The 15000-nt window shown below is 40.8% G+C and overlaps 1 protein-coding gene across 36 annotated transcripts in view; it reads right to left on the bottom strand.

Annotated features, from left to right (window-relative positions):
* The window catches only part of epb41l3a (erythrocyte membrane protein band 4.1-like 3a), a 78725-nt gene that overhangs the window by 53261 nt on the left and 10464 nt on the right, over nucleotides 1–15000 (bottom strand). For 13 of the 36 annotated variants that reach the window (XM_077218456.1, XM_077218335.1, XM_077218417.1 and 10 more), the window contains exons 2-8: nucleotides 7073–7227; nucleotides 6506–6697; nucleotides 4711–4815; nucleotides 4585–4627; nucleotides 4436–4511; nucleotides 3292–3510; nucleotides 2424–2511 (exon numbers count right to left, since the gene is read on the bottom strand). In XM_077218456.1, the coding sequence (XP_077074571.1) occupies nucleotides 2424–2511; nucleotides 3292–3510; nucleotides 4436–4511; nucleotides 4585–4627; nucleotides 4711–4815; nucleotides 6506–6697; nucleotides 7073–7216 (867 nt within the window). In that variant the 5' untranslated portion in view covers nucleotides 7217–7227. Of the gene's footprint in view, nucleotides 1–342; nucleotides 388–2423; nucleotides 2512–3291; nucleotides 3511–4435; nucleotides 4512–4584; nucleotides 4628–4710; nucleotides 4816–6505; nucleotides 6698–7072; nucleotides 7228–12773; nucleotides 13021–15000 lie in introns of those variants that run through there. The other 23 variants (XM_077218225.1, XM_077218230.1, XM_077218243.1 and 20 more) reach the window with 8 other exon arrangements.

The following is a 15000-nucleotide window of genomic DNA, read 5'->3' as shown; positions in this document are numbered from 1 at the left end:
GAAAAGCATTTTTTGCGGTGTATTATTGTTAATTAAAACATTTCTGATCATTAAAATGAAGCTGAAACTATCTTTAGGAAACTGTATTCGGGTAAATGATGACAGAATGATATTTTGATGATCTCTGATGTGTGGTTTTCTGTCCTGGACCCCCAGGCGCTCACGGTGAACGGGTTCGGCTCTGCTGTGACGTACGAGCGTGAGGAAAGGAGCAGGATCTCAACAAACGCACATGGAGAATCTGAAGGTAAACAGTCTTTGCTCAGACAATGATTCGGTTCATGGTCATGCACAAAGACACACACACACAGAGACACACACATATACACCAATGCATCTTACCTCTCCTTTAGCTGGAGAAAAGCAGTGAAAGAATCGTCCTATCAACTAGATCATCAGTAAGAGGGGAAGAAGAGAAGAGCGGCTGATCTAACCGGACGTCAGCTGTCTGTCTGTTTAATAATCACTATGATCATGATGATTTTAATCATGTTTAATAATGATGGATGATATGAAGCATCATCTGGGTATGAATATCGGCAGAAGAGCTTCAGGACTGCAAACGAAACGAATGTTAGAAAAACACGCGAGTTCAAACAGCCTCAACGAGGAAATAAACAGATGCTTTATCAGCGAAATCAAAGTATAATCGCATAATCCACAGTAAATTGATGCTAAAACTATTTTAACGCATCATCTGATCTGTGAAATTTTACATGTAAGTTCATATTTTTCCAATAATTGTAATGAAATATGGGTAACGCTATATGATAAGGTTGCATCTGTTAACATTAGTAACTAACATGAACCAACAATACTTTTAATCTCAGTTCATGTTAATTTAAAAAAAATTATATATATATATATTAGTGCTGTCAAACGATTAAAATATTTAATCGCGATTAATCGCATTAATGTCATAGTTAACTCGCGATTAATCGCACATTTTTATCTATTCTAAATGTCTCTTGATTTCTTTTTGTTCATTATTTTTTCTCATTTTAATGCCCTTATCAACATGAAAAAAGTGGATTGCTTGCTTTGTGCACATTTTTTTTTATTGAAAGCAACATAGGCAATACTGTGTGTCAATTTCACACTAACGTTCTCACTTGGAGCAAATAATTTCTTTGTACCAAAATGTAACACTGTCCATCAATAAAAGGGTGAAAGAAATACTGACGAGGTGCTGATATTGACGAGGGGGCGGAGAATTCGCATCAGCTGTGTGTGTGTGTGTGTGTGTGTATGTGTGTGTGCTTGGCCATTATCAAGTGGTACTTCAGACTGGACGTGCTGCGATGATGATAGCTCAGTTCATAACGACAAAACACACAGATCACTTTGGTCTAGTCAATGGAACCATTTGGCAACTTTTTAAAAGTAAAATTTCCATTCAGAATCTTATTGGCATCCATTTCCGCGTCTCGCACTCGTCATCCACTCAAAACGTAACGTTAACCTATTTGGCCGGCTCGCAAGCCCAAACAAGTGTGTGTGCGCGTGCCTGTTGTTTTGTTTCCGGTCTAGCAAGATCCACTTGCGCTTTGGTCGACGAAGCAACAAAACGTCCTCGCACGGCGCAAGCCCTTGAAATGAATGGGTTTCGCCGCGCATGCCGCGTCCTGTTGCAAAAGCATGTGAAAAAAAACTACAAAGTTTGCTAGACCAAAAAGACCGTTAATCTCGCGATAAAAAAATTAATCGCGTTAAAATGGTTTTGCGTTAACGCCGTCAATAACGCGTTTAACTGACAGCCCTAATATATATATGTATTAGTGCTGGGCATCCAAAATAAAAGATTGTGTTTACATAATATATGTGTGTGTACTGTGTATAATTATTTTATATAAATACATATAAATAGGAAATATTTGCATGTATATACTGTATATACATTTTTATACATAATTTATATTATATATAAATATAAATATTTTATATATATATATATATATATGTATAAACTACTGAAGGTTTCAAAGAAAACGATCAATTCTGCCAATATTCAGAATAGATTCTTAAGCGTTTATAAATAATCCTCAACTATCTTGATATTATGAACTATCTGTCATGTGTGGTTGTCAATATCTGGTTTGTGTCGATTGTGACCCAGAACGACCCAGCCTGGGTCAGAGTCACATTGAACATCTGACAGATCGACCGACACCAGAAACAATGACAACGATAAACACTGAACACAAAACACTGAATCCTTCAGTTTGAAAGGGTGTGTGTGTGTGTGTGTGTGTGTGTGTGTGTGTGTGTGTGTGTGTGTGTGTGTGTGTGTGTGTGTGTGTGTGTGTGTGTGTGTGTGTGTGTGTGTCTGCCTGTCTGTGTGTGTGTGTGTGTGTGTGTGTGTGTGTGTATGTCTGTGTGTGTGTGTGTGTGTGTGTGTATGTGTGTGTGTGTTTCACGTGTACCTTTGCATGATGAAGGTCGACTCCATACATAGACAGTTTCTTTACATTCTCCAGAAAATGCATCTCAGCTTCGGCCGGCGTCATTCCTCTGAGAGACACACAAACACAATCGCACTGCATCATGGGAAACATGTGCACTGAAATCATATATCAGCACAATTAAGCTTAAATCATGTACAAGGCGTTTAACTTCCAAACCCTAACCGTGACTATTAGGCATCAGGATTTGAAGTTATTAACACTGAAGTCAAACATGTTCTTCTGCAGAATATTGATTGAAACTGTTATTGAACTGAAACTAAATCAACATAGAAACATCCATTTTTAATTAAAATGATTGGTTATGTGAACGTTAAGGAAACATTCCAATACCATTGTATCATTATTCAAACATTATGTGAACGTTAGTTTTGAATGTTTCCGAACCAAGTATACTTAATTTTTTTGAGTAGAGTGAGTGTGTGAGTATGAGTGTGTGTGTGTGTGTGTGTGTGTGTGTGTGTGTGTGTGTGTGTGTGTGTGTGTGTGTGTGTGTGTGAGTGTGTGTGTGTGTGTGTGTGTGAGTGTGTGAGTATGAGTGTGTGAGTATGAGTGTGTGTGTGTGTGTGTGTGTGTGTGTGTGTGTGTGTGTGTGTGTGAGTGTGTTTGTGTGTGTGTGTGTGAGTGTGTGTGTGAGTGTGTGTGTGTGTGTGTGTGTGTGCGCGAGTGAGTGTGTGTGCGATTGAGTGTGTGTGTGTGTGTGTCTGTGTGTGCGAGTGAGTGTGTGTGTGTGTGTGTGTGTGTGTGTGTGTGTGTGTGTGTGTGTGTGTGTGTGTGTGTGTGTGTGTGTGTGTGTGTGTGTGTGTGTGAAGCAGAGGACGGGATTCACTTGTAGTTCTTGTGCAGGTCCATGATCTTCTCCTCCATCTCTTTGGTCTGATGCGGCGCGAAGCGGAACTCGCTGACGTACTCGTAGCCGTACTCGTCCGGGTCGTGATCGCCCAGCTCCGACTGAACCGTGTACGAGCCCAGGACCGTGTGTGTGGCGAACGAACACGGCAAGCGACCCGAGATGATGTCATCCCTCAGCTGTAAACACAGGTAATACCTGACGGACACAAACTTGCATTATTCATTTATTATTTTCTATTACATTCTCTGCCGTTGATCCAAGTTTAGGATCGGGAAGATTGTTTGTTTTTTTTAAAAGGAAGTCTCTTCTGCTCACCAAGACTGCATTTACTTGATTAAAAATACAAAAAAACAGTTGTTCAATATTATGACAATTTAAAATAACATTTTCTATTTTAATATTTTAAAGTGAAATTTATTCCTTAATATTATGTCACATGATCCTTCAGAAATCAGTATAATATGATGATTTGATGCTCAAGAAACATTTATGATTATTATCAGTGTTGAAAACATTTTTTTTCAGGATTCTTTGATGAATAGAAAGTTCAAAAGAACAGCATTTATCTGAAATATAATCTTTTGTAACATTATAAATGTCTTTACTGTAACTTTTAATCAATTTAATTAATTCTTGATGAATAAAAGTATAACCCCCCCCCCAAAAAGAAGAATTTGTACTGACCCTAAACTTTTGAACGGTAGTGTTTAATGTTAAAAAGATTCTATTTCAGATAAATGCTGTTCTTTTAAACTTTCTATTCATCAAAGAATCCTGACATAAAAATTTAAAAAACTGTTTTCAACACTGATAATAATCATAAATGTTTCTTGAGCATCAAATCATCATATTATAGTGATTTCTGAAGGATCATGTGACACTGAAGACTGGAGTAATGATGCTGAAAATTCAGCTTTGATCACAGGAATAAATTACACTTTACTATATATTCACATAGAAAACAGTAATAATATTTCACATTGTTACTATTTTTACTGTATTTTTAATCAAATAAATGCAGCCTTGGTGAGCAGAAGACTTATTTTAAAAAACATAAAAAATCGTACCGATCCAAAACTGGTAGTGTGTGTGTATAGATCTGTGTGTGAATGAGTCGGACCTGGTGATGTCTTCAGAAAGCAGCGCCGGTTCAGGAGGATAAAACTTCACGTTGAATGAGAAATTCCAGGTGACACCTGAAGAGAAAAGCCCATCGAGCTCAAACGCAGCACATGAAGACAGAACACATGTTTATATCGAGTATTTCACCTCTGATCTGCTTCTTCATGTCTTTGGATGGATCCAGCCAGTTCTGAAATGAATCGTTCAGATGAATCACGACTCACTGAATCAGTGTTCAAAGCTTCACTGCATCTGTGTGAATCTAACTGTTACCTTTTGATTCTCCACATCACGGAAAGTGATTCCGAAGTAATCTTTCTCCAGGAGATTGAGATGTTCACAGACTTTATCGAACAGAACCTGACCTTTATCACGCTTCTGTAGTGAGAGAAATAACATTAAAGTCCCTGTAAAGTCAAAATGAAGTATGTGTTCTGAGTTTGTCATATCACAGAAAAATGTGTTATTAGCCACCCAGCCAAATTTGAATGATAAAAAAAGCTGGCAAGTACATAAAAAAAGCTATCAAAATCCTGAAAAAATTAGCAGTAGTCTCTGCTCTCAAACGCTGGGGGCGTGTCCGCTGTCTGCGCTGAAACCACGCCCACTCGCGGTAAAGCTGCCGTCGCCACACTCAACTGTCACCCGCTACAGCCGGAATGGATGCTCCTAGCAGCTAATTAGGTTAATTATAACATAAGCGCACAAGGCAACTTACACTCATTGGTGGGCACGCACTACCGATGATGGCACCAGCTGTCGGCGCGACGGGAGGATGAAGGCCGAGGCGGGAGATAGTCGTTCGGCCCCATTCACCAGTAACAGCGGATTATCAGTGAATCCCAGTTGTCTCCGACGAAAGTTTATAAAACTATCCCGTGTAAAATGATCACTACAGAGGCGGGTTCTGGTGGTGATCCTCAGCTCTCCATCAAGGTGGCTCTTCACAAAATGAATCCACCTCTTCTTGATGTGATCGTTTTTAGGAAATTTAAATAAGGTCTGTTTTGTAGACATGATCGCATCCAGGTAGTACGCATTTCCGTGACGAAGACATAGCTAACTAGTTAGCTAACTGATGCGAATGTGCTCTATTTATATTGTTAGTGGAGCGGCCAGCCTCAGTGGCTCTAGTGCGTCATCAAGTAGGGGCGTGGCCAGGAGCTCAGTGGCTCTAGTGCGTCATCAAGTAGGGGCGGGGCCAGGAGCTCAGTGGCTGTAGTGCGTCATCAAGTAGGGGCGTGGCCAGGAGCTCAGTGGCTCTAGTGCGTCATCAAGTAGGGGCGGGGCCAGGAGCTCAGTGGCTGTAGTGCGTCATCAAGTAGGGGCGTGGCCAGGAGCTCAGTGGCTCTAGTGCGTCATCAAGTAGGGGCGTGGCCAGGAGCTCAGTGGCTCTAGTGCGTCATCAAGTAGGGGCGGGGCCAGGAGCTCAGGGCTCCAGTGCCTCATCAAGTAGGGGCGGGGCCAGGAGCTCAGGGCTCCAGTGCCTCATCAAGTAGGGGCGGGGCCAGGAGCTCAGGGCTCCAGTGCGTCATCAAGTAGGGGCGGGGCCAGGAGCTCAGGGCTCCAGTGCGTCATCAAGTAGGGGCGGGGCCAGGAGCTCAGGGCTCCAGTGCGTCATCAAGTAGGGGCGGGGCCAGGAGCTCAGGGCTCCAGTGCGTCATCAAGTAGGGGCGGGGCCAGGAGCTCAGGGCTCCAGTGCGTCATCAAGTAGGGGCGGGGCCAGGAGCTCAGGGCTCCAGTGCGTCATCGAGCCCCGATTTAGACCCGCCCAAAAAATCCGGAAAATAGCAATGGTGAAAAACTGTTTAACGGTCTAACTCCACAATTCAGTTCTTCACAGTTCACAGTCTTTGTAATATGTTTTAGCAATACATTTCTAACATTTCTAATGTGTTTAGAATTTTTTTTTAAAATTGCCTTTACAGGGACTTTAAACAGAATAAAGGGGCGGGGCCTGGTTGAGTCTCTCTCTTAAATCAACACTGATTAACACTGTGTGTGTGTGTGTGTGTGTGTGTGTGTGTGTGTGTGTGTGTGTGTGTGTGTGTATTTGTGAGAGTCTCACCTCCACCACGCAGGTGTAGTCGGAGCCGTCGAGCAGTGAGATCTTGCACTGCATGTTCTTGGGTTTCTTGATCACTTTCACAGGAGATCGGGTGAGTTTGCTGGAGGAGGACCAGTGGGAGGAGCCGTCGTCCTCGGCCGGCTGCTGATTGGCTTTCCCCTGCGGGACTCCGCCCACCTCACGCTCCCCGGCCTGACGTCACAGAGAAACACACACAATCAGACACTGACACCTGTGTGTGTGTGCGCGTGTGTGTATGCTGGTTTGACCTACATTACGTTGTCCTTATATTGAGGTGTGTATTCAGGTTTCAGACACACCACACCCCTATATTATGAGGAATTGGCGATCCTTGTAATTCAAAACTCTAAATAAACATACTAAATGATTTTTTTGTTAAAAATGTAAAAATAAAGAAATTTTTATTTGAAAAATGATTATATCTGAAAATAAATGGCATTTAAATTGAATTTAATAGTTTGGCCTGTTGTTAATCTTGAACTTTTAGCAAAAATGTAAACAATGCGATGTATACAGTAGCGTTACCATGACAATCAGAAGATGTACCTGTTGTTTCCTGACAGGTGTGCTGTGGGCGTCGGCTGGGGGAAGCTGGTTGTCGAGGGGCGTGGCCGAAGGGGGCGGGGCTAAAGGGGGCGGAGCCACACCGGCCTCCTGCTGCTCTGCTTTACTCTCCGGTTCTGTCGTCATTTCAGATCAAACTGTGATCAGAGCAGAAACAAACACTGAACTCCTGAACATGATACTGAGATCACAGCAAATGAACTATGCCTTTAAACAAAACAACCCAGCATCTCCAACTGACCTTTGACCTCAATGTCAAGCTCTGGTGTTTTAAGGTGAACTTTACTTTGAGTAAATATGAATGTGTTCCGCTCACAGACTCAGATAAGATGAATTTAACATTCATAATCCATTTCCCACTGATTCCTGTTCATGTGATCATAACGAATGATGCACAGGATCGTTAATATTAATGTTACTTTGTATTACTTTGTCTTTCCTCTTTAGGAAACTAACATTTATCTGCACAGACGCTTCTGCGGATCTTTGGATCAAAGGCATTATGGGAACAGCATTAAGATGCAGACAAAAACTGATTTATGGCTCAACAAATGCATCTGTGTATCATGCAAACAGACAGAGAATTCTGGGATAGATCCAGAGAGCAGAAGAAGATCAAATGAGGGAAAGGTGAGAGAATCCCATCGGATGAGGAAGATGAAAGCTCGTCATCACATCAAACAGTGCAAACAGGAAGCAGTCGCGATGCGTTTCCTGTCCTTCATTAGAATGAGTCTTTCATTTCTGTAGAGGAGGACAAATATAGATTCTGCCACTGTGGGACTCGAGTGTTTGAGTGTGTGTGTGTGTGTGTGTGTGTGTGTGTGTGTGTGTGTGTGTGTGTGTGTGTGTGTGTGTGTGTGATCTGAGGTCGTCCTGCGTGAGCTGAATGAAGAATCAGTGTTTAACTCCAGAAACAGGAAGATGCTCATCAATCACTCGATTGCTGTCGTCAGATGCTGGACTAGATCTTCTGAAGTGAGCGTGAGGTGTTTAACTGTGCTGGGGGTGTAAGGGGGGTTGCTAGGGTGTTGCTATGCAACTAAAATTGCTTCTTTTTGGTGTGTTTATAGATGCAGGCCTGCATCTAAAGTGTTCTGAGTGGTTTCTAGGGTGTTGCTATGTAGTTGCTGAGGTGTTTTAAGTGGCATTTAATGCGTTTAATGCAGGGGGGTGTTGCTATGCAGTTGCTAAGATATTGATGTTATGGTGTTGCTATGCAATTGCTGAGGTGTATTTAGTGGTGTATTTAGTGGTGTTACTAGGTGAATGCCAGGATGTTGCTGGTGTTCCGAGTGTTTTTTCAGCTTGTTACAAAGTGGTTGCTAGGGTGTTACTATGCAGTTGCTAAAGTGTGCTTTGAGTGATAATTAGTGTGCTTCTATGTTTTGAGTGGTTTTTAGTGTGTTCCTAGGTGGATGCCAGGGTGTTGCTATGCCATTTCAAAGGTGTTCTGAGTGGTTTTACTGTGTTACTAGGGTGTTGCTATCCAGCTGCTAAGGTGTTCTGAGTGGTTTTACTGTGTTACTGGGGTGTTGCTATGCAGCTGCTAAGGTGTTCTGAGTGGTTTTACTGTGTTACTAGGGTGTTGCTATCCAGCTGCTAAAGTGTTTTGAGTAGTTTTACTGTGTTACTAGGGTGTTGCTATGCAGCTGCTAAGGTGTTCTGAGTGGTTTTAGTGTGTTGCTGATTGTTGAGAATCAAGTATCGTGAAATGAGCAATGTGTGAAAATGACTGCAAGAGAACAAAAAATTGAGAAATGAGATCACTTTAAAATCTTAATAGTTTCTCCAAGACATCACTGAGATTGAGAGCAAATGGAGACAGGCTGAATTATCCTCAAAACTGCAGTAATTTCACACGTCTCCTCAAATCTGCAATAAATAGTCAGAGATCTTAATATGAACTAAAGCATTTCTCATTTTACAGCGCTAGACTCTTACTGGATGACAACTAGTGACTCGTGTGTTTCTGTTTTACTTCTCGTAAGGAAACAACATTGACTCAGTGTCCGCAGGAGACACGGTTCATCATTGGCGGACTGCTGGATCAATCAAATTAAACACGAACAAGTTTCTCACTTTTTTTGAGATGTCTAATAACTGACAATCTGCATGAGTGACAGCTGCCAATCAAACCCCTTTAATAACAGAGCCAGTCGGAGAACAAATATTCCAGACACTCACATTTCAATCCTGCACATTCATCCACACGAGGAAACATGAGCGGGATGATTTCCACACAGTTTAATTTATTTTGCTCTCCTCACTTACATAAATGAACTATAGTGTCCTGCACACACTAGTTAAAAAATATCAAAAATTATATCTGGTGTCTGAATAATTTTTGGTTGACTGTATAAGCTTTCTATCATATTAGGGGAACCGTGCTCTAACCATAACACGACAAAACCAACACAAGACTGCATAATAAAAAATGCAATATTTCATATTTTTATAGTATTACTACCGTGAAAACATACCATAGAAAATATATAAATAAATAATAATGCATGAATACAGTATCGGATTATAGTTATTATTACCCTCAGATTCAACCCTGAATGATTTGTTGTGGTTTCTGGTTTGGATTTAGTCTGTTAGTCCTTGAGATGTGTCTTTGTCTCTCTGCAAAGGACACGCCGGAGGCTCTCAGCCAATCAGATGCTCCGATACAGCATTGTGTCTATAAGAGCTCACAACCCTTTCACACACAGACGTCACCTAAACCCTGCACTCCTCTCTGTGATCTGGAACACGTCGGCGACTAATAAACCCAGCGCTGACGCCGCAGTGAAATCCCCCTCATGCATTATTCATGAGTCCAGTAGTCCTCACCGGAGCCGAGAATAACTCCTGAGGTTTATTATTGTGTTCTGATAGACAATCAGTTATTATCATAAATAATAATAATAATAATGCCGCACATTATCTGCTTATCGAGATTTGTTTGAATCACACAAAGACAAAATCATAGCTTTCAGACATGATCAATTAAGTGAGTAATCAATAAATCAATCTCACATCATTATTCTAATCTCATGACAATGAATTAAGTACATCTGATTCTCATTAGCCACAAAATATTATTTATAAAGTAATAAAAAAATGAATAAATATAAAAAAATATCTATACATTTTGGCAGTATTTGTTGTACTGTCTTTAATGCATATGAACAAATTAAAAATTGTATTATATTAACAAGAACATAATTTGAATTATAAATGTAAAGTACATAAAACATCTAGCTGTATCACAGTGCGCGGTTGCTAGGGTGTTCTGAGTGGTTTTAGTGTGTTGCTAGGGTTTTCCTACGCAGTTGCTAAGGTGTTTGAGTAATTGTGTATGTTCCTAGGTGCTTGCAAGGGTGTTGCTATGCAGTTGCTATAACATTCAGAGTGATTTTAGTGCGTTACTAGGTGGTTTCTAGGGTGTTGCTAAGCTGCTCTAATCAGTTTTAGTGTGTTCCTAGGTGGTTGCTAGGGTGTTGCTATGCAGTTGCTGAGGTGTTCTGCAGGGTTTTTAGTTGGGTGTTCCCAGGTGATTTCTAGGGTGTTGCTATACAGTTTTTATGGTGTTCTGAGTGGTTTTTAGTTTGTAACTAGGTGGTTGTTATGCGGTTGCTAAGGCAATTGTTGCAGTTGCTTTTACTAGGATGTTCATAGGTGGTTGCTAGTGTGTTGCTATGCTGCTGCTAGAATGTTCTGAGTCATTTTAGTGTGTTCTTAGGAGGTTGCTATAGCGTTGCTATGCAGCTGGTAAGGTGTTCGGAATTGATTTAAGTAGGGTGTTCCTAGGTGGTTGCTAGGGTGTTGTTAACGCAGTTGCTTTTAATGGAGTGTTCCTAGGTGGTTGCTAGGGTGTTAACGCAGTTGCTTTTAGTGGGGTGTTCCTAGGTGATCGCTAGGGTTTTGCTATACAGTTGCTAAAGTGTTCTGAGTAATTTTTTGTGTTCCTAGGTGGTTGCTAGGGTGTTGTTAACGCAGTTGCTTTTAATGGAGTGTTCCTAGGTGGATGCTAGGGTGTTGTTAACGCAGTTGCTTTTAGTAGGGTGTTCCTATGTGATTGCTAGGGTGTTGCTATACAGTTGCTAAAGTGTTCCGAGTAAATGTTTGTGTTCCTAGGTTGTAGCTAGGGTGTTGCTATGTAGCTGCTAAGGTGTTCTGCATGGATTTTAGTAGGGTGTTCCTAGGTGATTGCTAGGGTGTTCTGACTGGTTTTTAGTGTGTTACTAGGTGGTTGTATAAACAATCTGAATCAGCATTGAGAAAAATGACAATTATAAATGTACATAAAACATCTAGATGCATTAAAGTAATGAGAATGAATAATGTAATGAATATAACGTCAAAATGCAAAATGAATAAATAATGGATACTCATTTTTTCTTATGAAAAGTAACCTTTTGATTTTGGGATGAAATATGTGTGAATAATTCACCCTAATGTATAATGTCCTTTTGCTCTCAGAGATGTTCCTGAACACAGAACGGTCCGATTAGAGTGACGAGAACCAGAACAATCCCTGAATCTAGGCCGAGTCGAGCAGCGCTCTGAATTACAGTCAGAAATAGAAGCTGTTCTTCAGTCTGATCTCACGAGACGTCTGCTAAACGAAGGACAGACAAACATTCGTACGGCTGTCACTGTACGAGCTTCCTGAGATTGAAATCAAAGAATCACACACACGCTTCATAAAGTCATACTTCAGGAGCAATGAACATCAAATCCCACAAACTGACCTTTAGATCTGCAGCGTTTCTGTGCCTGTTACAATAATAAAAAACTATCAAGTATTATCATTACGAGCATGAGCTGTAATCAATGCCAACTAAATCATTATGTCTGCTTAACTGAATACATTATGTGTCAGCAGCCACCTTCAGTGAGATTGATGAAAACAATACACATCAATCCACTGTAAATGAGTTATGATGCTGGTTATGCCTAATAATGTGCTATTGATTATTAATAATAAGAGTAGATATTACACAGTTGTTGACTGTCAATGCTGTACTTTATACCATTATTTACACCCTGCATTTCTGCATAAATAAATAATTCACGTGAACATTAATCATCAATTCTCTTCCCAAAAAAATCCTAAAGGAATTTAAGTGGAATTTCTATTCTGTTCGTATTTGACCTGCTTTTGATGTTATGACATCAGAATTCCCTCAGGATTTTGGAAAATAAAGATCATTCCTGTCAGTGTATTTCTCACTTCGCACACACAAACAAACACACACACACACACACTATAAGTTCTGCGGGCTTCATCGCGTCATCACGGCAGCGAGTGATGTCACGCCGGCAGTACGCGTGCACGCGCAGGCCACACCCACCGCATTGCAGAACCACAAAAATGAAAACTGGTGCCAGGGAAGTTCATAAACTCACATCATGTGACCTCGAAACCCGCAGATGCACAACGAAACACGATTGCATCACATACAATCATATCGACGAGAGCCCGCGCGAGGGATTCAATGACGGGCACGCGCTTGTGTGTCATGATGACTGTCAATCAAATTCCACAAAAATATAAAACTATTTCTATGAGTTCTGCTTAATGATTAAGGACACAAATACACATAAATGATGCAGCTGTGGTGTTACTCTCTATGTAGACGCACACACACACACACACACACACGAGACTGAAGGATGAACGGGTGTTTACCGGCTCTGATGATGATGCTGCTGCTTCCCGGTGCGCGAGGCGACAGACTGACTGCACACACACACACACACACACACACACACACTCCCGTACTGCGCATCACACACTTAAACAGCTTTATTTGGGCAATAGAGGCCGAGCATCCTGTAGTAAATGCGTGTAAACTCACCCGTGTCGTGATGCTCCGGTCACTAGTGTCGGTCTGGTGTGTGTGTGTGTGTGTGTGTGTGTCGGTCGAGCTCAGAGCAGTGCAGAACACACAGGGTTAAACCAGTGTGCTGACTCATCACTAATATCGATAGCTCACTGTATTTATCACACACACACACACACACACTGAAATACACGTCACGAACATAAAAAAAACATTATAAATAAAAAAATTATAGTAGGCTACAATAACATGTTTGTGATATCTTTAGAACATAACCTACCAGACGTAAAAAAACGTACAAACATTTTATATATCAAAATTAGGTGAAAAACAGTATGTGAGAAAACAAAAGTAATAATGACAACATGGCGAATGTATTGCGTCCGGATTACATTGATACTACACACATTTACACTATATAGAACATACGGTTAACGGTTACACTTTATTTTAAGTGGTCCTTTGTTACAGTGTAATTATACATTTAAATACTGAGTAATATTAATTAACATGTACTTACGGTACTATAGGGTTTTAGGATTAAGGTTTGGTTGAGGGTTAGTTGCATGTAATTATGCATTATTTACTGTTATTGTAAGTGCATGTAACATACAGTATGTAACAAGGACACTGTAAAATAAAGTGTTACCGAACATACTTTTGTGATTTCGGACGCAACGAAAGTCGCATGAAATGGAATTTGCACTAGTCTTTTCTTTCCTCTTGTTCCATATATCCGACTGAAACGCTTCACGAACAAATGTGGGCGGGGCTTGATTGTGTTTGTGGGGAATTGATTGGATGGTTGTGGTTTGCTATTGGCTGATCTCATGTGAGTGACAGGTTGCCCCGCCCACATCACCAGAGAAGAGATAAAGAGAGGGAAAGATATTCTGATTCAAGATTTCCAGCCACTAAATCCAATAATAGCAAAAAACCAAGATAACAACATAATTCAGCCTTGAAACATGTGTCATGTGACCATGTGTCACTTTAAACACACGGGTTTATCACAAGCTGTGATTTCTGCCATCTGCATCCGTCTGTGATCCTCAGAAGAGCGTTTAACACACACACACACACACACACACACACAGATCAGACGTCTCCCTGCTGCTCATTTAATGCTGTGCATGTAGATGAGTCCAGCCTTCCCATCATGCATCTGCACAAGGACACACACAGCATCAGTCCAACAGAGCAGAAGCGCATCACAGACGATGAGTTCAGGACAGCTGTCAATCACACGTCAAACGGCACTCTGATTGGCTTCTGTTGAGATTCGGCTTCATTAATGCATCTTCATTAGGGGTGTCACAATATATCGCAATACAAAAATGCAACAATGTATTGTGTATAGTTCACAAATAAAGAGTTTTAGTGTCAGTACTACATTAAACTACTATATATAATGTTGAATATAATGTATAATAATGGGAATATTTGTGGCTCCTGATAATGCCAAATATCTGATGTTACCAGTAAAAAGTGTTGTACATTATTTTAAATATATCTAGTCAGTGACAGAGATCAAGCATATTCATCTACAATAATTCAGTATTTTCATCTTCAGAATCATGAATATGTTTATTCTGGTGTCTCTATTGTCCTGTGCTTTGGGTTTCAGCACCAAGTCCAAGTCTATTCATTTACACACACAATGTAATATATCAAATTTAGCATTTTAATCAACAGCACATTTTTTGTAACGTTTTATCATATGTCTTGGAGTATCGCAGTAATATGGTATTGTGAGTTCAGTAGGGTGTGTGTGTGTGTGTGTGTGTGTGTGTGTGTGTGTGTGTGTGTGTGTGTGTGTGTGTGTGTGTGTGTGTGTGTGTGTGTGTGTGTGTGTGTGTAAACTCATTTGCTGCTCGGCTGGTTTGAGGATGTCAGGCGGGTCGATCGGTCTGTAATCGGGAGAGTCTCGAACTCTAGAGCTTCTAACAAACACAACACTGAGACACACCAGCTCTGTGAAGAAGAAGAGTAATGCTGAGAGATTTCATCTGAGTCACAAACACGAGCTAACAGTCATTATCCCAGAGATTCTGTTTGATGATGATGATGCAG

Source organism: Siphateles boraxobius, unplaced genomic scaffold, assembly GCF_051911475.1.
Source record: "Siphateles boraxobius isolate OS27281-9 unplaced genomic scaffold, OSU_SipBor_1 12, whole genome shotgun sequence".
Lineage (NCBI taxonomy): Eukaryota > Metazoa > Chordata > Actinopteri > Cypriniformes > Leuciscidae > Siphateles > Siphateles boraxobius.
The sequence above is the reverse complement of the archived record's forward strand: the minus strand, read 5'-3'. Positions and strand labels throughout refer to the sequence as shown.